We start from the raw sequence: 26,355 nt of genomic DNA, 5'->3' as shown, positions 1-26,355 counted from the left end.
ATGGCCTCAGAAATCCCACTGTCAAGCCTACTCGCTAGGCGTAACTTAAGTAGGGGCACGGACGTGGCCACGTGGACTGGAGAAAAGCAGCACAAAAAGATGGGAGATGACTGTTGGCGCACCCCAGCTGCAGGGCCATTGAGGAGTGGGCAATGCTGGGTAGAGCTGACACCCTTTTCACGTTTGCAGATGCATGCAGAGGAGGACTGCTGCAGTGCCAAGGAGGACCTAGCCCCAGGCAATCCCTCGCGCACCTTCTGACAGCCAGTGGGATGGCCAAGAGCTTGCCCTTTCCCAGAAAGCCTTTAAGCTCAGCTGCAAAGTGATAATGTTAGAGAAAGGGTGATGGCAGCCAGTGTTTGCTGCTCCCAGGCCTTGTGCGACTGGCTGGAGGACAGGCTGGACCGCCACGGTACTACCAATGCTCTGTCTAAAAGCTCACGTAGTCATCTATTGGCAGAAAGGGACTATCCCAGCAACACAGCTGCAACTTTGCCCTCCGCTGGGCATCGGCACCTTGTTCAACTTTGTTACACCGATTGTATTTGTAGGGTTTGTTTGCTTCACTAAAGTGGAGAAAGAGAGTTTTTGCGACCTTCAGCCTACCTTGTGCACTAATGCTCTCCCATGACTGTCAAGAAAAAAAAATTCTGTGTTCTTAATACTCCCTTTTTATTTTCATCAACATACTGTGGAAAAATTCAGGTGTATCTCCATAAGATCTAGAACTTCAAAGACAACCAAGCTCACAGTGAGAAACCACCGCAAGACCTCCAGACAGTGCTGGACAACAAGGGATATTGTTGTCATTAGTCACGTGCTGACAGTGTTACCAGTGCGTAACAGAAAACTTGGATTTTCAGGAGGAAATAGCTATGTTCCCCAATGAAGTTCAGAGGTGGGGCAGGTTCAGGGCTGGGTTTGCTTTTACAAAAAAAAAAAAGGTTTTGGGGGTAAAACAGCCTTGCAAAATCAGCTGCAATTCAAGAAGCATGAAATCTACACACAGACAGCGAGGGGAACGTACAGGTCAGTATTTTATGAGAGCAGGCTAAACCAGAATTACTCTGAGAAATTTTTCTGCAGCTCTGACCAAGGGACAGGAACTCCATGTGGCTATTTTTAGTTCATTCCCAAATCACAACTTTACTTGAAACAAGAGATTGTGAATTCACTAGACGTAAAACAATTCAGTATTTTAGGACTTGGCGAGCCCTGGAAATTTCTCAACAAAAACCCGCAAACAGCAGCAGACCTCTACACAGTGGATCTGAAGCCTGCTGACAAGAAACTCCCTTTTCTGGTTTACCATTTTCCACGCTGCGCAGTGGTATTAATCCACAGATTTTTCTTAGAGGCTAGTTGAAAACCACAGCACTGGAGCTAACCCAAACTGGCAAGTCTTTCTCCTCAGAAAACCCTATAGAGCCACCAGAACCTCTCCCCTACTCGTGCCAAGATGCGTTATTTCCCCAGTGGCCAGTCAACCTGTATTTCAGGACATGTGTTTTGTTCACTCAGCAAGTATCAGTTGATCTGCATCTTATGTAAGTGATCTCTTCTTGTTGACAGACAGAGCATCTAATCGTGGCACTGCAAAGACATTAAGGCCAGTTAGGATCCCTCTTCACAGATCAATAATGAGACCTAAAAATTAACCAAGAAGTCCTCCACAGTGGTTGAAGATGGATCACCATCACCTTCAATACCTGTCTGTATCCCATAGTGGGTAACAGGTTCTTGTTTTGGCTTTTTTCAATACATCTAAGATTACTTATTGTTGCTAATCTGTGTGTCTCCTTCGCTCAGCACCACGTGGGTCCTGGAGACCAACTGAACACAGCTAGGGCCAGCATATTGATCTCATCTTCCAGGAGAGCCAGGGTGAACACCATGGCAAGGTCAACTCTAAGCTTGGACACCAATGGCCAAATTACTCAAGGAAATAAGTGACCTATCCATGCCACCCGAACCGTGAGATCTGCTGGGTTAAATAAGTGCTTGCAGTATTTTAGCCACTCTGTGTTAACCGCAAGGAAGCGAAGAGGAGGGCATTCCACAAACAACTATAACACAAGCAAAGTATCCATTAACAGATTTATTTTTTCTTTCCATTATCTCAGAATAACTGAGACAGCTACATTTCCTGATGAAAATTTAAAAAAAAAAAAAAAAAAAAAATAGCTGTGTGAGGAAGCTGGGAACCCCCAGTCTCCCAGGAATATGTGACCTTCAGACTTTTACAATGGCTTTTCCAAGATTTTCTCCCTTTAACATTCCAATGAAAGCCGCTGGCATGTTCTCAAATCCTTCAGTGACTTGTTCATGGTACTTCACTTTTCCCTGTCAAAAGGAAGGAAGGAAATTGCTGAGTTTTCATTCACCAGCTGCCTAGTTTTTACCATCATCCCCCTGTACTCGGCACTGGTGAGGCCGCACCCCGAATCCTGTGTTCAGTTTTGGGCCCCTCACTACAAGAAGGACATTGAGATGCTGGAGCGTGTCCAGAGGAGGGCAACGAAGCTGGGGAAGGGCCTGGAGCACAAGTCTGATGAGGAGCGGCTGAGGGAACTGGGGTTGTTTAGCCTGGAGAAGAGGAGGCTGAGGGGAGACCTCATCGCGCTCTACAACTACCTGAAAGGAGGGTGTAGCGAGGTGGGTGTTGGTCTCTTCTGCCAAGTAACTAGCGATAGGACGAGAGGAAATGGCCTCAAGTTGCGCCAAGGGAGGTTTAGATTGGACATTAGGAGAAATTTCTTACCGAAAGCGTTGTCAAGCACTGGAACAGGCTGCCCAGGGAAGTGGTTGAGTCACCACTCCCGGAGATATTTAAAAGACGTCTAGATGTGGCACTGAGGGACATGGTTTAGTGATGGACTCGGCAGTGTTAGGTTAACGGTTGGACACAATGATCTTAAAGGTCTTTTCCAACCTAAATGATTCTATGCTCTTCGGGAGACTAAACTGCAACCAAATTTTCTGCAGCTTGTATGTTTCACCTGAAACATGCAAGCTAGCACGCACCAGGGTAACTTTGCAAAACTAGGTAGGCTGTTGTGAGGATCTGCTTTTGTTGCAAGACCTTCTACTTGGAGTCATAACAGGGAGCAAAAGTCACTGCTATAAAAAAACACCAGGACAGATTTAGTGCTACTTGGTCCCCAAACAATGTACACATAGAGGATTACCTCCCCAAAGCCAGGCCTGTCTCTGCCCATAAGGAAGTATGGAACTCCAAATCCAAGTGATCAAAAGCTGATCCCAAATCCTCATGTTTGTAAAAGCTAGAGCCTCTTAGCCTTTAGTGTTCACACTCACAAGCTTTTCACAGTCATGAACCACGTGTTAAACTCAACTTCCATTTAGAAAAATAAAATTTAAGAAACTCCCTAGTAAGTCCCTGTAGGGCCCAGCTCCCAATTTCATAAAAACATCCATTCTTGCCAGTAATTTCAGCACAACACTACAATAGAAATCCTTGCTTATACTACAAAGGAAAGGAGACTTCTGAATGAGAAAGAGAGGAATCACTCTAAATATGAAACTCTTCACTGCCAGAGAAGTGTTTTGAATTACTCTGGAAGCATCTTTTTCCAAAGCCTACATATATTCTGGAATACGTCTAAGTCCGCAAGCTAATATCGCAGGTCTCAACAAAGTGGAAGGGAATCAGGCATGTTCACTATGGTTTGAGTGTCCCCCAAAGGCTCGAAGATCAAGTCAGGTGGAAGAAGAGTATCACGCTGGGACCTCACCTCAACCGCTATGACAAGAGACCCCTTGGGCAAAGAGGGAAGCTATGGTGTGAGTACATCTTGCAGAAAACTACCCCTTCCCTCCTTACCTCCACGACCCACTTTAGCAGTGCCTTCAGACCTTCCTCCCAGCGATTATTCCAGCGGGTCACTATAAACCCTTCCATTCGAAGCTCTTTGAAGATCATGGGAACCTGCACGTAAGACCCTGCAAGAGAAAGGAACCAGCAAACCACCTGCAGTATTAGTTTCATTTAAAATAAGCCCCAATGCCTAAAGACAGTAAAGACCACTGAATCACTTCGTTCCAGCCGGAAGCAACTGCTATTTTTTCCAAACAGAACTTCCAGGACAAAAGACCAAGGATTCATGGACAGACAGCCACCCAGGGAAACAAAGGCCTGAACCGTAAAGCTGTGGGGCTTCTGAAAACAGGTTCACTCAGAAGTAAAGTGGCCTCAGCTTCAGCTGAGGGGTTTCAGCTGAATCCTGGAAATACTGTTTTGACAGCTTTTTTGATAGCCTGACAAGCTTTCACACACTTCCTAAATCTGAAAAAAGTTACATAGATTAAAAAACAGTTCCCTCAATCATGAAAATGTGTGTTATGTCTCCCCACTCTCAAAAGCCTGTCCCATTTTTAAAGTGATCTGGGAGTCCAAAGCCAGTCAGTTGTCAAGGAGAACTCAGATCTCACGTTTCTTCTAGAAAGCAAATTTGGGAAACTTAATGCTATTGAAAGTGAATATTCATCTCAGCCACATTTCCCAGCAGTTTCACCAGTAGCTGAAATCTTATGGGGGAAAAAAAAACACCTAAGCTGCCTTGTCTAAAAACCTGAGGGAAATCCATTCTCTCATCTAAAAGTACGTACTGTGTAAATGGCATTATGCCACCACACCTGCCTTCTACTGATCTGTATCTGCTTAGAGCCCTGGAGAATCCTGTTTTAAGTAGTTTAGTCTCTCCTTCCATTCCTAATCTGATGTTCTCCATCGGATAGGAGTGTGCAAAAAGGGGGGATGACTGCTTGTACACACAAGGAGTGTGGTCACATTCCCACTGTCCCAGAGCAGTGGTTACTTATCCAAATGTATACACATATATACACTCGAACGGCATATGGAAACAACCAAGAAAATCTCAAGAAACTCCCATTATGTCTTTCTTTCTGCCATCACCGAACAGGAAATAAACTTAGATACAAAAAAGCAGGCCCACACCTTTCTGAGGCATGGAGTCATTGTACTGAGAGATGGCTCCGCAAACTGCAATCCTTCCATATTTCTTCATCTGGTTGATAGCAATACTGGCAAATTCTCCACCCACCTATAAGAACCAGAGCATGTGCAGGATTAGAAACAATCCAGTGTTTCACATTGACTGCCAATACCTGCCAACCTTGCACTGTTGCACCAACAGGTTCCATCAAGGGGTGGAGAGGTAAGTTCCACCACTCCAAAGACTCCGTGGCTACAGAAGCCCTTACACTTAGCCAACACCTATAAGGACTCGATGTCACTCTTCTAAAAATTAGTTATGAACACAGGGAATTGCTTTTAATTCCAAATCTGCTTCACAAAGCTTGGTTTGGAAATATTGGGCAGGACTTGCCCTTAGATCCCTCCTCCTGAGGGGCACGTCTAGGGGCACTAAGAAGCACCACGTCTGCTTTTCCCCCACACGAGTCTGCACTTTCACCTCTTCACATTATGATGATGACAAGTTTTTACTTAAGGATTCTCTTCTCCCAAATAGGGATGTCCTGTACTGAAAAGCTTTTAACAGAGAAAAGGTGTGAGAAATTTTACTGCTGGGGAGAGCTCTGCACAGAAGTTGGAAGTGAGAGGAAGGGGAACAGATGTGACCATAAAACCTGTTTAAGACCTTAGCAGCATAGGACATGAAATTTGGAAGGGTGAGGCGAGGCACCCACGAGCTCCTGCTACAGGGGCAAGCGCTTTGCCCTTTGCCCCGATCCATTCACATCGATTGCCAGGCGAGGCGGGTGCGTTGCAATCCACAGAACGACAGTGCCATCATTCCTGGATCAGCAGACAGTGCTGAGAGAAAGACATGCTGAAGGGGTGGTGATGGCTGCTCTTTAAAACAGATGGTTAGCCAGGGAGTTTTAGGCCAGTATCTCAGCTAACACCCGTGTGCCAGGTATTATATTATCAGGTATAGTGCATACATTAGCTATACTAGGAAATTAAGAAAGCCAGAGCTTGTTCTCTGGCTTGAAAGTGAACTGACATGGTTTGACTGCATCCGTACTGTTAAACTCTCTTAGCCTCCAAAACAAGACGATCACATTCAAACAGCCTATCGAGAACAGTCCACAGCCCCTGTTAAGTCCATGTGTGCCTGGGAGAGGTCAGAAACCCTCTATAGGTCACTCCAGCAATTTTACAAGTGAGCCTTGCAACTGTTTTGTTTACAGGTACTGGTATAGCCACCTGGACATGTAATGTGGGGCCATCCACACTCACTCTCCTTCCAGCAACAGCAGAGAACTGCCTGTGGTCAAAGGTGGGGCCAGGAACGGACTGGAGCTCTCTCTGTTCAGCATCAGTTAAATGTTCACTGTGACCCTCACCTCCCCAACATGTGCCATACTTTCCAAAGAGTGAAAGCTTCTCTCTCTCCATTCACAAACCGCCAACAATCCAGCTTTGCCTTTTGGTCTTTGTTCTTTCCGTTACTGCCCAAGTCAGTCGCAGAAATAAGTGTGGGAAGGAAACAAGAAAGCAGTCTGTCCTACAGAGACCATTTCTCAATTAGATGGAACTCAGTATCGAATTCCTGATGTAGTCTTCGATTAGATGTAAACAATATTGAGTTCCTGCTATAGTTTAAGGAAAATGACAATCTGCTCAGGTAAGGCCCTCTCTCTGAACTCACATTGTCAAAGAAACAGTCGTAGCCATCAGGAGAGGCCTTACGCAGTGCTTCATCCAAAGATGTAACAGTCATGTAATTAAAGGCTTCATCAAAGCCTATTTTTTTCAGATAGGCAACCTTGTCATCTGAGCCAGCAGAGCCAACCACTTTGCAACCCTGCAAGGAAAGGAGAAAAACATTTCTAATCATCCCCTCACAACACTCACAGAGTGCTGGGTGGAGGGCTCACCCTTAAAGTCAAGCTGTCATCACCATACGAGTTCCTGAGCTCTAAGAAACATTCAGCTAGCTTTGCTACATCTTCAGCAGCTTGTCCCATCTCAAGACCTTACTGTAGGCATGCCTTCAGGGATGCTTGCCCTCCTGATCGTTCATAGCCTTGTTCCCCTGTCTCCCAGGTGAGCCTTCTGAGGAGCAAAGATGAGCAGTTCAAGTCACTCACCCCAATTTTAGCGAGCTGCCCCACTACAGAGCCCACAGCGCCAGCTGCAGCATTAACCAGCACTGTCTCTCCTGGCTTCACCTTGCAGACCTCCAGCAGACCAAAATATGCAGTGAGGCTGTGAAGAAAAAGAAAGAATGCTCAGTAAGGAATAAAAGACACCAGACACAGATATGTGACTTGATCACATTGAACCAAAATATCGTCACAACCAGAACAAGATTCAGTTTTCCTCATTCTTTATGAAGTACAAAAATCAACACAAACCACCCATCCCAGAAAAAAACAGATACAGTACGGGGAAACAAGATGCTGTGGCAGAAGTCTACCTTAGGTGAAAACAGCCTTCCTTGAGCTTTCCTTGTGTGAAAACAGCTAGCTTTCACTAGCCGAAAGGAGAAACACAGAGATAACTCTGTAAGGTGCCAACTCAGTTACACACTGGAAGAGAGAGTAAATCCAAGCTCGACAGAGGTCAGTAGACAGCTGGTATCTACCGACTGAGGCAAAGATTAAATGATACTCATCACAAATCAAAGCTGGCAGAAAATGGTGGCAAAACCTTGCTGAACTGATGGGCACACTGCTCCTAAGGACTATTGTGCAGAACTGGTGGAATAGTAATCTGTAGGAACCACTAAAGTTTAGCTCAAGCATGTTCCACTGATCATATAAATCCTGAATGACATCAGGCTCTGCAAGCTTCCTGAAGGAGCATGATCAACTGGCCTGAATCCCAACAAACTTTTCTTCCAACTTCTAAATTCAAGCCTAGAGCTTCCCACTGGGTCCAAACCGAAAGGGTGAGCTGAATCCACTAGTAGCTGTCTGGAAAAACACACATCTTGCCTGATGTCAAAATGAAATCTGAGTTCTGCATCACACACAATGTTACAATCATTTGAAAGCCTTCCGTGTCAACTGGACTGACCAAGTCCTGATTTCCCATACAAACTACAGAGAACGAGAGAAGAAATGTGAGAAGATGACTGAGAGACTGCAGTAGTGAATATGGATTCCAAAGCACAGCAGCTCTGTCTGCTGCAGTGCAAAATAAAGGACCTCTACTTTGCTGCACAATATGACAGCTGTCTTTTGTCATTTTGGGGGCAATTCTGGAAATATGGTGATAGCAGAAGAGCCCAATCAGCAAAAGCAGATTAGTCCAGGTGCCAGTGAACTTTGAATCTTTCCACTGAGGTTAATTCAGATTGAACTGGGTTCTTTGCAGCCCCTCCTGGATCCTCTTCCTACCTTATTACAATTCCTCAAGGAGAGACACCATGATCTCCAAGGCAAATCTCCTCTGATCTAGAGGATGGGCCAAACTTCAGGCCCTCTACAAGGTAAGGGCATCCGGAAACACGCATGTTTCTTACCAGAGTGAACAGACAACATACTGGTAGAACAAGATGAGGGAAAAAGGTCCTACAGATAGGCAGAAACATCCTGCACAGCAAAATCCAGGGGATAGCTGCCTTTGGATTTTGAAACTCACCCTGGCATGCCAACTGTCCCAAGAGCCAGAGATTTGGGGAGTGATTCTGGCCAACTGGAAGGAAGGAGTTGTAGGTCTTTCCCATCAGAGATTAAATGAGTTCTCCAGCCACTTCTAGCCACAACGAAAGCCCCCACTGTGAAAGCAGGATTCTTGCTTTCTATAATCCTGTTTAAAAGAAGAAAAAAAAAAAAAACCCTGTCAGAGACAAATCATTACTGGCTCTTCCCTCCTTTATTCGTGTTGCCCTGTGATGCAGGAGAAAAGAAATATTTCACGTCAGGACATTTAGCCCACACCTGCTGATGCTGTAAGCTTCTGATGTCTTTCCTGAAATGTCTACAATCTCTCCACACCAGCGGGATACTGGGCAGGATTCTACACTCAGCCCTGCCCACAACAACTCCAATGTTCCCACATGGATGCCGACTTTTTTTTGACTAGCAGAATGAATTCAGACTAGGTTTCTGTGAGTTAGAAGGCAGGAAAGAGGATGCCAGTATTAAAGGATGGAAAAGCAAGAAGCCACAGATAGGCTGTAACAAGCAGTTCCCTTCTCAGACAACCTGCACCTCATTTAAAGGTTGAAGATCCTGAAGATGGAACCTCTTGGGTAACAAAACCAGATAGAAAGCAGTATCTAATAACAGGGAGAAGTTCATACTTGTGGTGTCTCTATGCCAAATGAAAATTCAATGCCCAATGGGAAAACTATGTTGGGAAGGGGTAGGTAAGCAGCTTTGAAATATTGGAAACAGTTGGCCTTCTGTTCAGCAGACTTAATTGTCTCCTCAGTGTTCCTGCAGAGAAACACAAGAGTCAAAGGCCACAGATGTTCCTGGGCAGTAACTTAGAGGCAGCACAGCAGGAACAAGCTGACAAAGGGAAACATCTGTATAGCTAAATTACCACACGCTTGGGAGAGGATGGATTTAAGGTTAGATAACCCTTTGGCTAGAGCTGTATCTTAGGTGATGCTGATTCAGCTGGAGTAAATAGCATGCATGGTTTCGGGCATGCAATTACTAGCACAGCAGATTTTAAAATGTAAAGTTGACACTTATGGCAAGTACAATGGTCGTCCTTCATACCTCTGCTTGTAAAAATTTCCTTTGAAAACATTATCGCCAGAAATAACATGTAGATTGTATCAGAGATCTAAATGCTCTCCAAGAAGGCAAAAGAGGTTCTTAGAGGAAAAACACCTTCCAACCAATTACAGATAAGAATACAGTTGCAGAAGCATGTAGACTCACGTCAAGAACAGGTAATGCAGGCTGCAGATGTCTCAAACGTCAGTATATTCCTTCGAGATCTGCCATGTGTATGGATAACAAGAACTGAAGATCTTACCTGGCAACCTGTGTGCCTATCATTATGTCTCCTTCCTTCATGTCCCTTCGACTGTAAGGTCTGTAACACAAGCAGAGAGATGGCTTACTTTAATGCTGTTCCAGATATGCTATGAAGCAGTAGCTACTGTCTGACCCAGAAGGAGAGCATAAGCAGTGATGTTGGACAGATCGCAAAGAGCTTGTCATTGAAATGACGTAACTGGATGTTTTCCATGGCCAGCTAATTGAGCATCCTATCTTGACTGAATACTGGGCTAGAGTGTTGGGGACACAATAGCATTAATCTTCCCAGCATGGTCCACCACTACAAGAAGGCTGAGACTTCAAAGAACTATCTCTGACACTAGTGTCCACCAGACTTCTTCAAACTACCCAGTCCCCCTGTGCTTGAACTAGCACCATATGCCATTAACATGGGCATATCAGCAATTTCCTACTTAGAATATGTATCCTTAAATACACGGTTGCTAAGATAAGTGAAGCAGCTACTTCAACAGGGCTGCAGTCTCATTTGAGGCCATTTTTCCAGTGGAAGAGACATAACAAGGAACAATAGCAAAGTCCGAGAAAAGTCTAGGGCTGTAGCATCGTTACCCTAATATCTGGCTCAATCTGGCACAGCTCAATATTGGGAGCCTTGTCATTTACACACATTTTATAAAAAGCAGACAAAGGCACCTGGGATTCTGGCATCAGGGGGTGTTCCCAGTATGTGTTCTTTTGAGGTTTAAGTGGGAGAACAAATGAGGTATCTTAGCCAGCAGTTTAAAAAGAAGAAGATATACCTCATGTAAGGATCAACACTGAGAAACACTGATTCAAGCAGCAACTCTGCAACAAAAGACAAAACAAATTCCTGGGCATTAGCAGTGCAGTGAAGCATATTTTCCACAAGTCAGTCTTTCAACAAAAGCTATAGGAACTCCTGACAGCTCAAAACCCCCATATCCCATCATGGACTCGATGATCTTAGAGGTCTTTTCCAACCTTAATGATTCTGTGATCCTTTAGGGAAAAACTGCCAGAAACGACTACTACATTCATTAGCTTTGTCTGGATTATCGTAGTGCTGTTACAAAAGACACTTTCTGTAGCGTCTCTTTAGCAGGCTAGTTTCTTTTCAACCCTGTTTTTCTTTATCTGCCTCCTCTCTCTATAGAAGGCTCAAGAGGTCAGGCCCGCTAAGCAAAACACTAACTTACTTTTGACCCAGATATAAAATGCCTTCCTATGATTCAACCAGCAGAGGGTGGTAAGAAACCTCGGCACAGGTCAAACATAAACACTACTTTGCTGCCTTCAACAGAAAGCATTAGGGCTATCTTTTCTAGGTAGCCTAATCCACCTTATTGTCTCTAATGCTACTAGTTCTTGTGAAATATACTATTAAACAAATTTTAATTTAAATTCTCATTCACACAGCAGTTTTAGCTGTTCATGTCCACCTCATAATACTTTTCATTGCCTGTGCTGCAGCAGTTTAGCTAGGACAAGCCAGAAATATATTCAGACATATTTTCCCATTACTCAGAGTGAGCAGGAAGAATAGTTGAGGCCATGTAACATAACAAGAAAGGACATTTCCTTTAGAAGTGTTACTTTAGTATGAAATTACACCTCTTCTTGCTGTAGGACTTAAAATGGGAAGGAAGAAATGACTCCATGTTCTTAAATACCCACAGGCATTAAATTTTAAAGCGTGTCTGAATGCTATAGAAGTGCACATGCTATGAAAACGCTTGAAAGCATATGTAAGAAGAAATCACCTTTCAAACCTTTAAGTTGTAAACATAACTAGTACTTTAATGCAATTTCTTTGGCACACCTTCTAAACTGGAGTAAATTTTGTAAAGGACAAATGGTGGGGTGAGGTTCAAGACAGCATGGTACAAATGTCCAAAAATGAAGATTCATTCTTTTATCAACAGCTCTTGCATAAAATAAGTTATATTTCAAAATAGAGAAACACAGGAATAAAACCTCTGCATTTCTTTCTCTTTTTATTCATTCTCTCTTGCTGTCACAACAGGGCAAATGTAACAGATAAGCACTGGCAAAAAAAAAGATGTTGAATGCAGACAGAAGTCTTGCCTTGTTGCTTCTTAAAATGAAAGACCGGCCTGCATTGACTCCAGTCCCAAGGCCTCCCAGCTGCAGGCTCACTTCCACCCCAGTCATTCTGCTCTGCCCCAGCACTATCTCAATACCTTCCCTATCAGCATGAAAAATTCCACTGAAAACTTCCTCCCAGAGGCTGCCATCTTCTCCAGCTTTCTCCAAAGGATTTTGCAAAATAAAGTAGATTAAAACCTTTCACCAGTAAAGCATGTTTAGGTTTTACTACAGTTACCTCATTTGCTCTGTGTCGTGGTTCAGTTCTCTCTTTCTGAATTAAATGAATTGTTTCCTTGTGGCTGTCAGTTTGGAGGGCATATCACTTCAGCAATTTTCTCCAGTAAGCTTCATTTGCAAACACATTCGAATGCTTTTGCCATCAGACACCACGTGTGACTAGGCAGTGTGAGACTGTGAAAGGCATGCCGCAGCCGCTGCATGCTGGAGTTAGAAGAGCTCAGTCACTGTTTTTAAGGGTATTATCAGAAGGCAGCATGTCTTAAAACCCACCAAACCCATCAGCATACCTGTTCTTGAGCAATTGCCCTTCTCTGCTAAGGTGCATGGCTTGCCACAAGCCATGACAACCAATTTTCAAAAATCCAAACCAGAGAAATGTACAAACAGTTCCACAGATGCACAGCCATTCGTCAGCAACCAGACAACTTCCGGAAAAAATAAAAACAGGTGGCACTCCACTTACCTCCATCCTTTAGGTTTGGCAGCTCGATCTGTTTCAGGTCGAAGTCACTGGTTTTGGGGAAACCCTCAAAATGCTTCTTCAGAACCCACACCTTGGCAGTCACCATCCTGCGCAACAAACAGCATGGCCAAGGAGCGCCTGTCAAAGAGATGCCCAACCATGCTGGGCTGCTCATGGGGGCTGGTTTAGACTTTATGAAGTGGAAAAGGATCTTTATAACATGCCATCACACAAGACAGCCTCTGCTTGCATCCTTTAGCAATATTGCCGGATCAAGAAAATGTCTGAAAAGCCCCCTCATTGCCTAAGCAACCCAGAGCTTCCTGCGACCTGCCGGACCCCCCTGCCTACCGGCAGCAAGCCCTGGTGTGGGAAGTCAGCCCCAGCAGGGTGTACGGCTCCCACTCTAGAGAAACTGAAGAGGGAAAATCTACTAGTTTAAGGAGAAAAAAAATCCTGGAAGGAAAAAAAAAAACCACTTAAACTCACTCTTTTGCCTCGATTACACAGGGTGAGTACTGAACCTAAGCTTTTACAAGCTTGAACCAACGTGCAAGTAAGAAATACAAAGGTAAGAAAGATCTCTTTCCATGACACCCCCTATGTTAAAAGAAAACACTTCTCCAGTCGCCAAGCTTAGGGCTTGGAACTGGGAGCACACTGTCCCCAGCATTTTCCATACAAGATGGAAACAAACAAATGACTTAGATTCGTTTTACCCTCACAGCCCCTTTTTCCTTCTTATAAGCAAGCGTATCAAGAAAAAGAAGTTTATACTTAGAGCAGGCTGGTGCAAAACCGTGTCTTCTGCTGACAAGGCCAGTCAATAACCTTCTGCACCCGACTCAGTCCGTGGCTGGACTCCTTCAGTCACACACGCCTCCTAAAACGCGAAGACATCTGCTTTTATTGACAAAGCAGGTACCGCTCTCAGTCCACTTCCCCAGGAGCAAGCGTAAACCGTCAGTAAACCCAGCACAGGGCACGCCCAACGTGATTCACCTTTCTCCTATTAAGATTTGAAATCATCCTTACAGACTGCTCCAATTCAGCGCCCAGCCAGTTGCACAGGAATGTTCCACAATATGCCAAGCTAAATACACAAATCCCTTGAAACCACAAAACACTGCAGTCTGGAGAAGGAAACTATTCCCAGAGCAGGAGTTTCTTCAAATCATATTTTACCAGTCCAGCCCTAAAACTCTTAAGAGTTCTGCCACTGAGGAAAAAATATCTAATTAAAAATGAGCATAAAATTCATCGTTCAATCCATCATTTAACACAGCGAATGATCCATGTGTATGCCACTATCACAAGGGAACACTATTATGACATTTACACAGCAAGATAAAGGGCATCCATACCCACGTCTATGCTCTGACACCTTCACAGTCCCCAGTGCACACACCAAAAGATCAGAGCCTGTGGGGCTATGCCTCTGCATGCTGGGATCTCATCTGGGATCTCGCAGAGCCACCTTAAGAAACAGTAGCAAGCTTTGGCATTTTGCCTCAACTGTGTTGAAATAAGGCACGTGGCATGGGAGAAAACTTTGCCCAGTGACTTCACCTTTTATTTTTCTTGTGAAAATATTCAAGTAAAATATTGGAAAGTGTAAATGGTGCAACGTGTAACGAGACCAACACCTAGTGGCATGTTTAACTACAAGACACCTGAAGGCAAAACTACTACTTAGGAACAGAGACCTGAGAAAATAAACAAAACTTTCTAAAAAACACACGAGCAAGAACCAGGGAGAACAGTGCAAGCTCTCCATTATTTAGATAAAAGCAAAAGCCACCAGCCCCAGAAACTCATCAGCATTCAGCGCCTTTCTGTGATGAACCAAGGATATTCCTGGTTCCTCGATGAGAAACAAACACAGCACAGGTGAAGGGTTCCTACGTTAGGAGCGTGTGCTGAGGAAATCACCTATATCAGAACACATATGTCTTTCACAAAATGAAAGAAGTATCATCAAGTGTTGTCCGAAAAGCGGATTCATGCCTGGCGTGCAAGTAACCAATTCCACACGCCCAGGAGAGATATTGTTTTATTCAGGCCTGGGTGCTCGGTGGACTTGCCACAAATCAAGCACAACTGGTCTAATCACCTTTCTGTTTATAGCCATGCTTCTCATACATATTTTAAGTTTCTCTTTTACATATTCATTAAATTTCCGAGAACTAATTATAATATTACATCACCCTAGACACATGTGCACTAAAGCCTTTAGGGTCTCTCTGAGGGTCTCGGGTGGCCTCTGGTGGTCGGCAGGGTAGTGAACTCTTCCTGAACCTGTTCCTTTCTTTCGTTATGAGGTCGAGGTTTGTCTCCGAGCCATGTCTGGACCACGTTTGTTTATGGTTCTCTTTTCCAAGCTTACTCTTCACTAGAGTCTAACAATGCTTCTAGGATACAGGATTTATACTAGTTACAATTCTACACACCTGCAAACACAACACCTGCTAGTTACCTGACTTTTAAGCAACAAGTCTTCATTGTTTAGAATTACAGCAGCAAGCAGTAGAATTACAGAAGCGAACAGTATGGAATAGTAGATACTGTACCTACTGCACCAAAAGCATCCCACATTTGTTAAGTGAGCAGCCAAAACCAGCGTTCCTTACATCCCACATACAATCACAACAAGAACAAAGGTCACAGAAAACTTACCTGCAGCAATTGCCACCTGACTTGCAAATGTTTTTTCTTAAAAAAAAAAAAAAAAAGCAGGTGGCACTCTCCTGGCATTTCCATTCACTGCTGCATTTGCTTTGGTATCTACGGTGCTTATCTGTACTTTTCAGTTACAAAAGATACTGCAACACTGCAGCAACAACAAAGCAAACTCAGCCAAGGGGCTTACAGCAGCAAAAGGTGAGTTCGGAGCAACACAAAACGGATCCTGTTCACTCGCTTATACCCACGAGAGGTGTTTGTCCCAGCAGTGTCCCGCGTTCAAACACAGGTACTCAAGTGCTCCAGCCAGGAATGACTGGGGACAAGGGATGCTGGCTAGGTCGGCAGCCATGCGCTGATGTGCCCGGGGGAGCCAACCGTGATTCAGGAATGGTTTGTCTCCCACCCCGTCCCACCTCTGTCAGACATCAGTATTGACTCCCTGCTTTTTGTCTCTGTGTGCCTCAAGGCTCCAGCACTGTCCTTTACATTCCCACCATCATCTCTTAATAACTTGATTCTTCACTTTAGTCTGAGTAAAGGAACATGTAGTCCCATGTTTTAGGCTGTCCTTTGTTTCCCCTATCTGGTCCTCTAAGAAGCTGCACAAAGATGTGCTGTAATCATGATGATCTGCCAATCTAGGTGCCATCAGTATTAGCCACTTCTCTCTCTCTTCTGTTCCTTCTGGTGCTTCCACACTCAGACCTCTCATTCACACGAATCTTCACATTCCTATCAAAATTGTCTACTTTTTGTGATACACAGATTCTTCCTCAGAGCAATGATCCCTGCTACAAACAATACTGAAAGATTAATTTCACTGAACCATTTTTATTACATTTAGGCCTAACTTTGGGAACAGGACAAATTTTCTGCAGACCACCTCTCACCTTCTATTGCAATCACATTATTATAGCCACTTCAAGGCTAGGGATGTTTTCTGTAGGCTGTAAAACAAAAAGCCCCAAATCAAACAAACAGAAAACAGAATACTTGATGAATGATGATGAATGCTTGATGAATGGATTCACAAACCAATTTCCAGGTTAACAAACCAGGGTTATTTTATATATTTAGATATAAAATCGTAAGAACTGATAAGGACTACGTTGCTTCAGCATATTAAAGAACTCTAAGGCATCAACAGCAGTGATGCAATATTTGTGGGGTCCAGTAAAAGCATTACTGGACTAAGCATGTGATAGCCACAATCTCAGCTCCAAGAGCAGTAACCATTGCGCTGTAAAAACTACAGTGTCAGTGGGTTTGAATAATGCATTTCTTCTGTGTGTTTTCCATATGAAGTGTTTCATAGACCGTTATAATCATTACTGCAAAGAGGCAGCTATGATAAACTTGAGAAAGGACAGTCCATGAAGGTGATAAAAAGACTCTTTTAAAAACAACTCATTTCTAGCAAGTCCCAGGAAAAAATTAAGGTGATGCATTTCTGCCTGCCTTCTTATAAAAGAACCATTAAAGTTTTTACTGAAATTAAAGTCCAAGACAGCATTTATTCTGATGTCCTTCAAGCCCTACTTGTCCTCTGGTCTAGCCCATCAAGTTATCAAAGAATAAAGTTTTACATTAATCTCTATAAACTTCTTCCATAAAATCAGACACCTAGGAAAGAAGTAATGGATTGGGGAATCTCAGCTTTGTGCACTAATAATATACGTAAGAAAGCAAAGATTCGGTCTGTGTTCAGACACTGCAGTTGGTGCAAACTGTAGCAGAGCTGCAAGCAAAGCACCTTCACACAGGTTATCACAGCTCAATCCCCAAAATCCGCGCGGGGAAGGAGATTCACAATTCAGGGGAAAACGGGAGAAAAGAGAAGAAGGAAGAGATGAAAACTGGGATCCTATAGTAGATACTAGCAACTGGAAAAGAAGGTCAGGAATAAAAGAGAGGACAGACAAGTCTGAGAAAATTGAGAGAGTTTGACTGGAGGCTGAGGAGCTGGTGGTGATACCTGAAATCTGGGAATCTTCACATTAAAGTAGAAGAGTAGTAAAGCTCTCAAGGGAGCATGAGTCAAAGTTTACTTTCCTTAAGTAACCCCAGCTAACATTCGTATCTTGTGTGGTATGGTTTCCTAGCCTGGGCTTGCCCAAACCTAACCTTGAGGACAAAATCGTCTAAGAAGCCTGTCAATTACAAGTAAGTTAATTCAAATTTGGGGTTAGCTTAACAGTTCATCTTGCTACCAGTGACAATTAATCTGCAGATATGGCTATGGTACTTGTTTCCTTTTATCTCCATTCTGAAGCAGGAATAGCTATGCTCCCAGCTACACTGGAAGAAAAGGGTACAATTAAAAGCTGAGTAAAGTGTATCTCTCAGACATAATTAGTTTGTAGATGGGTGCTGAGGAAAAAAACAGCGATCACCACAACAACAAAGCTGTTCAGGAAATCATCACCTCATCTCAGGATTCCCCATACATTACAGCATTACCAATTACCTGGGAGTGAATATCGCCTCAAATCGTAAGTGCCTGCAAGTCTTAGCAAAAATTACCTGTTTCTCCCCTCTGGCTTAGCTATTACAATGCCTTCTCAGAATTTTTTTTCCTGTGGTGAAAAACAAAGTAAAGTGAAACCACTCCCACGCTACTTTTGGCTGACACTGTACTGCAAATATCAGAGCAAGCATTATGCTGCATTATGAAACAATAAAGCTCCAACTTCACTTCTTTATGCAATGCTATCAAGCCCTGGAAGGAGGTCAAAGATTGGAGGTGAGCAGTCATCGCTCAGTAAAAATACTGCGCCGCCCCACACTTTGTTACAAGGCTGTAATTCCAACAGAAGTTCAACAGTCCTGCAGAGCAAGCTTACATGGGGAGGGAAAAAGGGAAGCCAAGATCTGCACTGAAACAGATCAGCTGCCCTTCAGCTTTCAGAAATTGCACGTAAAATAAGAATCTTCAGAACTACATCTGGTAAGAAAGAATAAGCAAGAAGCCCACAGAGAGAAAGGAAGACAGGACACTGCAGGCTTGCAGAAGCAAGCCAAAGCTTCTTGAAGGTCCAGCTGTTACTCCCTGGTCACTGTGGGGCACTCTTAAGCTGCTTTCAAGCACTCTTTCGACTTCCCCCTTGCTTAAATGTTGATACAGTTCAACCACATGCTGCAACACCAGTAAATGCAAAATTTCATCAAAGCTGTTGAGACATACTGCAGCAGTTTTGCTCCTTATATTTGCAGACATGCCTGTTACTGAACCACAGAGCGAAATGTTTCATTTGCTTGATTTTACAGCTGCCAAAGAAAACTCCATTTTTTTAAAAAGCTCCATTAAGCTTAAATTTCTAGAAAACTCCATTTAAATTAAACCCTAAACTTTTAACTACACCAAGCAAGAAATTTTGTTTCAGTGGAAAAAGATAAGAAATCTCAGGCTGGTATCTGATGTTGTAAAATTACTGCAAGAGCTTCGGGACTTACTAAGCCTGTACGTTGACTGCTCCTTCCCTCATTTCTCATTACTTACCTCTACAAAGGTTAAGCACCCGTCTCTTGCAGCGTTGTGTAAAAGCCCTGGGTGCTCAGAAGGAAGTTACAAACATACTTTGCACCAGCAATCCCTCTGAGGCCCCCTCCTGAATTTCTGTAGTATTACAAGGGCAGATTTATCCTTGAATGAGTTCCTGCTCATAACACACGCAACCAGCTTCTCCCTCAAGAAGGAAACTCGCTGTTGCAGCCCACCTAGCATATCGGAGACATACCTGTTATCTCTTACCACTGCAATACATCCGTAGTATTAAGGAGACTGAGACAGATAAATGAAAAGATAAAGGCACAAGAGGAAAAAAAAAAAAAGAGGGAAGTCAATGAGAGTCTATGGAACTGCAGTGGAAGGATGGCAGCCCAGAGCAGTGATCAGCACCTGTTGTGTCGCTGCTTTAGATAGCAGACAGCATCTGGCAAAAGGGGCCTGAGGACCTCCCCGCTCCCGCAGCGCACATCAGCTCAGCATAGTACTTTACCGTTATATTCCACAGCGAGTGAAAATGGGTGCATCCCTGCAAAATGCCATCCTAGGGCTCCCAGTGCCATGACAGAGAAGCCATCCCGCAGAGATGTACAGCCCCCAACAGATTTGCCTCTCACCATCGATCAACTCTGGTCACTCGTGTGACCTCTGACTGAGACACTTCCTATGGTCTGTAAATGGGAGTGTCCATCTAGCCTTACCAGAGGGGTTATGATACTGGACCTGTTGGTCACCAACGCAAGTGAGCTAATTGGTGACATCAAGATTGGAGGCAGCCTGGGCTGCAGTGATCATGCACTGGTGGAGACCTGAGGGATATAGGTCAGGTGAAGAATAAAGTCAGGACCCTGAATTTTAGGCAAGCAGACTTCCAGCTGTTCAAGGAGTTAGTCAATAGGACCCCCTGGGAAACTGTCCTCAGGGACAAGGGAGCAGAACAGATCTTTAAGGTCGCTTTCCGTAGAGTGCAAGAGGTCCCCAGGGGTAAGAAATCAGGAAAGGAAGGCAAGAAGTCGGCATGGATGAGTCAAGACCTGCTGGTCAAACTAAAGGGCAAGAAGGAAATGCACAGGCAGTGGAAGCAGGGACAGGTATCCTGGGAAGCGTGTAGGGACGTTGCCCAGTTGTATAGGGGTGGGGTCAGGAAGGCCAAAGCGCGGCTGGAACTGAACTTGGCAAGGGATGCAAAGAGTAATAAGAAGGGCTTCTACAGGTGTGTTAGCCAGAAAAGGAAGGTCAAAGAAAGTGTACCCCCCGATGAACACAACTGGTAAACTCGTAACAACAAACAAGGAGAAGGCTGAGGTACTCAACAAGTTTCTTGCCTCAGTCTTCACTGGCAACCCTCTTCCCACACCTCTTGAGTGGATGGACCGCAAGACAGGGACTGGAGGAGCAAAGTCCCTTCTGCTGTAAGAGAAGATCAGGTTCGTGACCACCTGAGGAACCTGAACATACATAAGTCTATGGGACCTATGAGATGCATCCCAGAGTCCTGAGGGAATTGGCTGATGTAGTTGCCAAGCCACTCTCCATGATATTTGAAAAGTCATGGCAGTCAGGTGAAGTCCCTGATGACTGGAAAAAGGGAAACATTGCACCCATTTTTAAAAAAGGGTAGAAAGGAGGACCCTGGGAATTATCGACCTGTCAGCCTCACCTCTGTGCCTCCTCCTAGAAGATCCTCCTAGAAGCTATGCTAAGGCACATGGAAGACAGGGAGGTGATTTGAGACAGCCAGCATGGCTTCACCAAGGGCAAGTCCTGCCTGACCAACCTAGTGGCCTTCTATGATGGAGTGACTTACATCAGTGGATAAGGGAAGAGCTACGGATGTTATCTATCTGGACTTCTGTAAGGCCTTTCACATGGTCCCCCCCAACATCCTTCTCTCTAAATTGGAGAGATATGGATTTGATGGGTGGACTGTCCGGTGGGTAAGGAATTGGTTGGGTGGTCGCATACAGAGGGTAGTGGTCAATGGATCAATGTCCAGATGGAGATTGGTGTCAACTGGTGTCCCGCAGGGGTCCGTATTGGGACCAGTACTGTTTAATATCTTCATCAATGACATAGACAGTGGGATCGAGTGTACCCTCAGCAAGTTTGCAGATGACACCAAGCTGAGTGGTGTGGCTGACATTCCTGAGAGACAGGATGCCATCCAGAGGGACCTGGACAAGCTCAAGAAGTGGGCCCGTGTGAACCTCATGAGGTTCAATAAGGCCAAGTGCAAGGTCCTGCACCTGGGTCGGGGCAAATCCCGGCATCAATACAGGCTGGGGGATGAAGGGATTGAGAGCAGGCCTGCCGAGAAGGACTTAGGGGTACTGGTGGATGAAAAGCTGGACATGAGCCAGCAATGTGCGCTCACAGCCCAGAAGGCCAATCGCATCCTGGGCTGCATCAAAAGAAGTGTGGCCAGCAGGTCTAGGGAGGTGATTCTGTCCCTCTACTCCGCTCTGGTGAGACCCCACCTGCAGTACTGTGTCCAGCTCTGGAGCCCTCAGCACAAGAAGGACAAGGACCTGTTGGAGCATATCCAGAGGAGGGCCACGAAAATGATCAGGGGGATGGAACACCACTCCTATGAAGAAAGGCTGAGAGAGTTGGGGTTGTTCAGCCTGGAGAATAGAAGGCTCTGGGGAGACCTTATTACAGCCTTTCAGTACTTACAAGAAAGACGGGGACAAACTTTTTAGCAGGGCCTGTTGTGATAGGACAAAGGGTAATGGTTTTAAACTAAAAGAGGGTAGATTCAGAGTAGATGTAACGCAGAAATTTCTTATGATGAGGGTAGTGAAAAACTGGAACAGGTTGCCCAAAGAGGTGGTAGATGCCTCATCCCTGGAAACATTGAAGGTCAGGTTGGACGAGGCTCTGAGCAACCTGATCTAGTTGAAGATGTCTCTGCCCATGGCAGGGGGTTTGGACTAGGTGACCTTTAAAGGTCCCTTACAACCCAAACCATTCTACGGTTCTATGATCTTTCCTTCCTGCTTTCTGCCTTTCCTCCCTCTATATGCTTGCCTGCTCCCTCAGAAAACATTCTTGTGTGTCTAATGAAGCATGTATCTTCCACTATCAAGGCACCTGCAGGGTTTCTCTTGCAATCCTCTTCCTGTGTGCCAGATGTGGTTTGAGAGTTACACCCCCACAGAAAATATTCACTTCAAGTGCAATGCATACACACAGAGCTTGCACAGCACGGACCTTCCTTCCCTATAAAAGCACACTAAAATGCAGTCCGTCTCTCAAATTTATATCCAGCCCAGCACAAGAAAACTTGTGAGAGTTAGAGCAAGCATTACATCCACCAGAGTTGAAAACACTCTGCAATGTTTTAAGGAAAATCTGCAGGCTTGAAAGAAAAATCCTTGAACTCCCTCCGACACCCCCTGTTCTTAGCCTGCCTGCCTTTCCTCTGGTGCTTTGTGAAGATCAGTACCTCTCCAAACCTGGAAGACTGAGAGTTGTCATGGTGAATCCCTGAGGGAAGCTTCACACATTTTTTACACAAGTGGAGATTCAGAAGACAGTCTTTCTCCAGACTTCTGGTGTCTCTGGCTAAAGATTTTCCCATCTGAGAACCCCGAGTACGCACTGATCTGTCACCCTTGTGCGCTGAGAGGGATTGCTGGCCTTTTAGGGTTTCGCTCTCTCCCCCAGGACCCTTCTTTTCAAGGGTTGTAAACCTTAACGGGAATATCAGCTCAGGAGAGGTATAGGCTCAAGATAAAAACCTCCTACCCCACAAGGAGACTGCAGTATCACCACAAAAGAAACAACATCTAGTGAGTATTCAACTTGTCTAGATTATAAATATACTTTAGTCTCAGTTATCTGACAGAAGAAAGGTCAGAATTTCTAAATTGCCTGCTTAGTATTTGGTCTGCTGTTTAACCTTTGTTCTTACTTCCCTTCCCAAATTGTAAGATTAGTGAATTTCAGTGTACTAATCAAACTTCGAATAACTGACTGGATTTGCCGGTTCACCTGTGCTCCCAAATTCCCCAGGAAACTGAGCCATAACCTACATTAGCGGATCTCAGATGCTATTGATTGATGCAAGCAAATCTGTACCTGCTTTAGACTGAGAGGAGCATGGGTTTTCCCATGAAGAACATTTAAGCAAATAAAGCTGCATAAACACAGCAAAGAATCAGATATAAACAGGTCACTGATGCAATCTCCCGTACTATTCTTACAGCCAAACTGGTGAGAGAAATTGTGGCATAAATGGATAAGAACGTAGAGGATTGGAGGATTGTCCTCCGTGAAACAAAGTCCAGTTGGCAGCCCATTACTAGCGGCATCCATTGGGGATCATATTGGGAGCCATAATGTTTGATGTCCTTATAAAAGACCTGGACAGTCATGACCTGGAAGGACAGAGTCCTTCCCCACCACCCTGAACTGGGACCCAGCTGCATCTGGAGTGCTGTGTTGAGTTCTCAATTCCCCAGTACACGGAAGTCACTGACATACTTAAGCGAGTCCAGTGTAGGGTCACCAAGATGAATGAACAGACTGGAAAACGTAACAGGCAAGGAAAAACTTGAGAAAAATGGCTTTGTTCAGTCTCCAGAAACAAAAGCTACGGGAAGATTTACTGCTTTCTACAGCTGCTTAGTAAGACAGTATCGAGAAAATGGAAACCAGCTCATCTGAAGGGAGCGCACAGTGACAGGGTAAGAGATGATGAATGTACGTTTGCAAGACAGTATTTTCCAATGATACATGGAAAGTTGTGGGATTTTTCCCCCCCAAACCATGATGGGGTCAGATATTGGAACAGGTTGCCTGAAGAGATTGTGGAATCTCCATCTTTCAAAATTTATACAACTTCACATGCCTGTGAGCAATCTGATCAGTGTGGTCTGGCTTTGCCCATGTCTACAGACTACATGACCTCCCAAAATCCCTACCAACCTAAATTATTCTGTGACTACATCATGGCAACTAGCACTTTTAATTCATAATTAGCTCTTGGTACAACAACTAGTGCTTATTTCATATGAACAACTGTGAGCATGAACACCTTAAGAATTAAATCAATATTAGAAGCAAGTGAAGTTATAATTTCATATTTATTTATTATTGTTGGTTTTACTTCTTATTTAGTGCAGGTTTCTACAGGATACTTTTCAAAATACCTGAAGAACCAGGAAACTCTAATGGGAGATTTATTCAGGATGTACACACCCCAATTTCTTTCACTAGAACTGAGTCCTGGGAAGAAAAAAATAACAATTATCTCCTCTGAACCAAGAATCAACAGCATTATAGCATGATTTGCAAAAAACCCACTAAAATCCAAAAAACAACCCTTACAATATTTGTCAACCCAAAAGGCTCAATGTTAAATTCATCCCGTGAAATAAACAGGTGTCGCTTTACCAAAATAGAACACGGTCTTTTATGTATCTGCTGTGCCCATGCTTTTAGTCCTTAGATTTTAGTGAGCACACTAGTAAGTTCCAAAAAACCCACCTCTTTCTGAACTGATTACATAATTTTGTACTGTATTATCATGTACTTAATAAAATCAAACCCCTTCCCAATTCTTAAAATACTCATTTCACAAACCTGTGAAGCTATACTGTATGTTTACCTTTGTAGAGTAACTACTTGTAACTTCAGAGCTAGGAAAGGTTTCTGCTATACATTTGGTAAAATGCACGTTATGGTGTAACAATACTAAAAATTCTCCTAGATAAGCAGCTGTTAAAAATATCTTTTCCTTCTTCAAACCACATTCTATATTCACTCCAACATGCTAACTGCATGTTAAATAGCTGCAACTTTTTTTTTTTAATTCCTTAAAATTGAACACTATGGTTGAAATAGCACATTTTACCATTACACCAAATGAAGCACCCAACTTTTAGGGCCTATGAGGTCAAAGCTATTACATAACCACTTAAGAAAAGGTGAAATTATCCCTCTCCCTCATGTCAGATGCAAATAGAGAACATACATGGTTATCTTTATTGCAGAAAGCCTCTCACATCAGAAGTTGTTCTTTATTTCCATTTTCTTATTTCTGGCTGTAGTTAGCCTGGACAGAAAAGGAGTGGCTGGAGAAGGTACAGCACTGGTTGCTCAGCCGCTAGCTCAATCATTTCGGCCCTTTGAAGAGCAAACGGGTGCCACCTGCAGCATGACCAAGAAGCCACCTCTCACAGAAACTAATCAGGAACTCGCCTTCAGGCAAGAAACATGCAAGCACGTTTGCCACAGATCACAGATTTTTTGCCAATCAAAAATGATTCAAAAATCATTTTCAAAGATTTTCAATTCGCCAAATAAAAAGTGGCATTTTATGATGGCTGTATAGTTACACAGTGTCAGTCTGATTCTTCCCCATACTTCAAAATAATTTTTCTCCGTATGGTGTCCAGATGTTAGCAAACGAACGGCTGACAGGACATCATCAAGTGCTTCCTGGCTACAGTACCTCCAGCAGCACTGCTGTCACAGAAATGCCTTAACAGATCAAGCTGCATCCAATGTAATTCCTGAAGTGAGCAGACACACAAAAAATTTTCCCTATAATGTACACCTGCAGTCTGAATTATTTCAAATTATTAAAATAACCTCAGACTATAAACTAGACAGTTCAGTACAATCAATTTTACAGTAGCTCCTCAGATCTCAGTGGTAACACTAATGTCCAGCTGACAGTACAGCACAAAGTCCTGTTACAAAATACTGGTCTATTTTTACTGGTTTATTTTTGCCGTAGCATAACTACAGCCGTTTCAGGAAAGAGAAAACGCATTCAGCTGACTTTGCTTTTCCACTTTGACCAATGCAGCACTGGACAACTACTGTTCTTCCAACGACACGCACTCGCAAATTTTGAATAGGTTCTCTTTATTCTGCTTGAGTAGAAACACTTCTGTAAATCACAGCAAGATAGTTAACAGGCATAGATAGTTTTGGAGGTTTTTTTGGGGGGTAGCGGTGGTGGGAGTTGAAGTACAGAACTGCATTTTCTTAATTTTAATATAATTTAAGGGCGGTACAAAGACACTTCCCGCCGTAGCCTGGAGTTAACACTTAAGCTCCTCAGCCCCGCCACATAATCCCACACTAACGCCCACGTCCCTTCTCACCCACCCCCATCTCTCGGGGACCGCGGTCGCATAGCTCCATCTCCCTTCCCTCACGGGATCAAGACCCGCCATTTTACCGCCCCGGCCACCGCCCCTCTCCGCCTGGCAGGGCTGGAGGGGGCCTTTCTCCTCAGCGCCCGCCCGCCGCGCTCGCCTGACCTGAGGGTGCCCGCCGTCTCCTCAGGCCGCGCGGCTGCCTGCTGGATGTGCCCAATCCTCTTCTGAAAAGGAATGAGGAGCCGACCTAGTCCCGCCCTGCTTTCGCCAGGGAG

General features: G+C 44.2%; 1 protein-coding gene across 12 annotated transcripts; it reads right to left on the bottom strand.

The window, feature by feature from the left end:
- Positions 1 to 2,083: 2,083 nt before the first annotated feature.
- On the bottom strand, positions 2,084 to 26,341 carry PTGR1 (prostaglandin reductase 1). Of its 12 annotated transcripts, none has more exons than XM_075137432.1 (11): positions 26,243 to 26,341; positions 13,550 to 13,655; positions 12,773 to 12,879; positions 10,740 to 10,785; positions 9,953 to 10,012; positions 8,600 to 8,767; positions 7,102 to 7,219; positions 6,660 to 6,815; positions 4,979 to 5,084; positions 3,845 to 3,963; positions 2,084 to 2,343 (listed from the first exon to the last, which is right to left on the bottom strand). In XM_075137432.1, the coding sequence occupies exons 3-11, from the start codon at positions 12,876 to 12,878 to the stop codon at positions 2,233 to 2,235; spliced, it is 990 nt and encodes a 329-aa protein (XP_074993533.1). In that variant the 5' UTR covers position 12,879; positions 13,550 to 13,655; positions 26,243 to 26,341; the 3' UTR covers positions 2,084 to 2,232. The 12 variants fall into 12 exon arrangements, with proteins under 12 accessions (XP_074993533.1, XP_074993532.1, XP_074993537.1 ...); XM_075137431.1 differs by lacking the exon at positions 26,243 to 26,341 and adding an exon at positions 18,957 to 20,490 and having other exon boundaries at positions 13,550 to 15,569; XM_075137436.1 differs by lacking the exon at positions 26,243 to 26,341 and adding an exon at positions 18,957 to 20,490.
- Between the last annotated feature and the right edge of the window lie 14 nt (positions 26,342 to 26,355).

Source organism: Calonectris borealis, chromosome Z (assembly GCF_964195595.1).
Source record: "Calonectris borealis chromosome Z, bCalBor7.hap1.2, whole genome shotgun sequence".
Taxonomy (NCBI): Eukaryota; Metazoa; Chordata; class Aves; order Procellariiformes; family Procellariidae; genus Calonectris; species Calonectris borealis.
The sequence above is the reverse complement of the archived record's forward strand: the minus strand, read 5'-3'. Positions and strand labels throughout refer to the sequence as shown.

What these genes read in the sequence shown, in the direction of transcription:
- PTGR1 (XM_075137430.1), bottom strand. Translation starts at nt 12,947, where the DNA reads ATGAGCAGCCCAGCATGGTTGGGCATCTCTTTGACAGGCGCTCCTTGG. An exon ending in GCCAAACCTAAAGGATGGAG is followed by an intron (nt 10,786 to 12,772) that starts GTAAGTGGAGTG and finishes CTTTTGTTGCAG; the next exon opens with AGTTGCTGCTTGAATCAGTG. An exon ending in ACGACTGTTTCTTTGACAAT is followed by an intron (nt 5,085 to 6,659) that starts GTGAGTTCAGAG and finishes TGGTTCTTATAG; the next exon opens with GTGGGTGGAGAATTTGCCAG.